The sequence below is a fragment of the Hippocampus comes genome, unplaced genomic scaffold (assembly GCF_001891065.2).
Source record: "Hippocampus comes isolate QL1 unplaced genomic scaffold, H_comes_QL1_v1.1 C16975368, whole genome shotgun sequence".
Taxonomy (NCBI): Eukaryota; Metazoa; Chordata; class Actinopteri; order Syngnathiformes; family Syngnathidae; genus Hippocampus; species Hippocampus comes.
This window is the reverse complement of record NW_017841542.1, coordinates 1-1,494: the sequence shown is the minus strand read 5'-3', so window position 1 is coordinate 1,494 and position 1,494 is coordinate 1. Positions and strand designations below refer to the sequence as shown.

At 43.0% G+C, this 1,494-nt stretch overlaps 1 protein-coding gene across 1 annotated transcript; it reads left to right on the top strand.

Moving 5' to 3' along the window:
- The first annotated feature begins 151 nt into the window (after positions 1–151).
- Positions 152–1,472, top strand: LOC109509627 (microphthalmia-associated transcription factor-like). Its single transcript, XM_019859457.1, has 4 exons — positions 152–452; positions 647–703; positions 820–895; positions 1,117–1,472. The coding sequence occupies exons 1-4, from the start codon at positions 377–379 to the stop codon at positions 1,382–1,384; spliced, it is 477 nt and encodes a 158-aa protein (XP_019715016.1). The 5' UTR covers positions 152–376; the 3' UTR covers positions 1,385–1,472.
- The last annotated feature ends 22 nt before the right edge of the window (positions 1,473–1,494 follow it).

Sequence of the window (1,494 nt, the reverse complement as noted above, 5' to 3'; positions counted from 1 at the left end):
ACTCTGCCCACCTCCACCCTCTTTTTTTTTTTTTTTGAGGCACTCCTTGTGGGCTGTGTCAAATGTAATTTTTAATATATGCCGCGGGCCAGTGAAAAACGGATGCCGGTCCGCAAATGGCCCCCGGGCCGTAGTTTGGACTTGATGCATTACAGTAACCAACATCCTCATGACGACCCAATTATTGTTGTCAGTTCACTGCTAATGGTTGGTTAAAACAAATATGGGCTATTTTCTTGCCCTTCCATTGTTTTTATTTTTGTTTTGTTTTTTTTAATGACAAAAGTAATGATATTGTGTGCAATTTAGAAATGCACAAGATACAAATCCATGTATTCTATCAATTATTTGCCAAATAATTACTCCAGCTCCTGGCATGAAGCAAGTACTGGGCAAACCTGGACCCTGTGGCCGGTACGAAAACTATCAGAGATCAGATGGCTTTCCAGTAGGTAAGCAACAGAAAACAAATGCTGAAAGTGGTTGTCGATTTGCATTTTCGAAAAGGTGTCCAGTATTTTGTGAATGACAAAATCGCACACAATATGAACAACTTGAGATGTGCAGATAACAGCTGGCACACATGATTGACTTTGGAGTTTGCCCAGTTCATCGCCAAAATCTCACATTTGTCTTTGCTTCAAAGAGGCTGAGGTTCGCGCTCTGGCCAAAGAACGACAGAAAAAGGACAATCACAACTTGAGTGAGTCTTTTCACATATTCTTGTGCAGTGATGACGTCGGTGATGTGGAGCAAAATGAAAATGCGTGCTCCAAAAGTTCTGTTGACTGACACATTTCGTTTGTATCCCGTTTGTAGTCGAGCGAAGGCGCCGATTCAATATCAACGATCGTATCAAAGAACTTGGAACCCTAATACCAAAGTCAAATGATCCGTAAGTATGACTTGACAGCGTTCCAGACACACACGTGTTCCTTTTTTTCTTCACGTTTGAGTCGGTTATCGACATGATTTCAATCACGGTCCTCCTCGCGTAGCCAAGTGCCCTTATAGTGGAACGCTTTATTTGCTCAGAATGGCCATGAAGAATCCTCTCTTGTTCCGGTCAGCCGGCTCAGCTGACTCTGACTTTGGACCTTTTGTCTCCGATTGCAGGGACATGCGCTGGAATAAGGGCACCATTCTGAAAGCTTCAGTGGACTATATCAGGAAACTCCAAAGGGAGCAGCAGAGGACCAAAGAGCTTGAGTGCAGACAGCGCAAGCTGGAGCATACGAATCGTCACCTGATGCTTCGTATCCAGGTGGGTTGGTTGCCACGTGCAACTTGCTGCGAAAAACTATTTGCCCTCCTCTCAAACTCGCTTCTTTGCCCACTTGAACGTTTCACAATGTCAAACAAATGCCAATTCAAATCAATATAAAATGAAAGTTTTAAATGGAGAAAATTCGTTTATGAAGAGGGGAAAAAAACCTAATCAAAGCTGGAATTGTGTGAAAAAGTACAAAGCACCCGCCCCCACTTTATCCTAAT

Excerpts from the sequence above, each read along its gene's own strand:
- LOC109509627 (XM_019859457.1), top strand. The coding sequence starts at position 377 with ATGAAGCAAGTACTGGGCAAACCTGGACCCTGTGGCCGGTACGAAAAC. Across the intron at positions 453-646 it reads ATCAGATGGCTTTCCAGTAG|AGGCTGAGGTTCGCGCTCTG; the intron begins GTAAGCAACAGA and ends TTTGCTTCAAAG. Across the intron at positions 896-1,116 it reads ATACCAAAGTCAAATGATCC|GGACATGCGCTGGAATAAGG; the intron begins GTAAGTATGACT and ends CTCCGATTGCAG.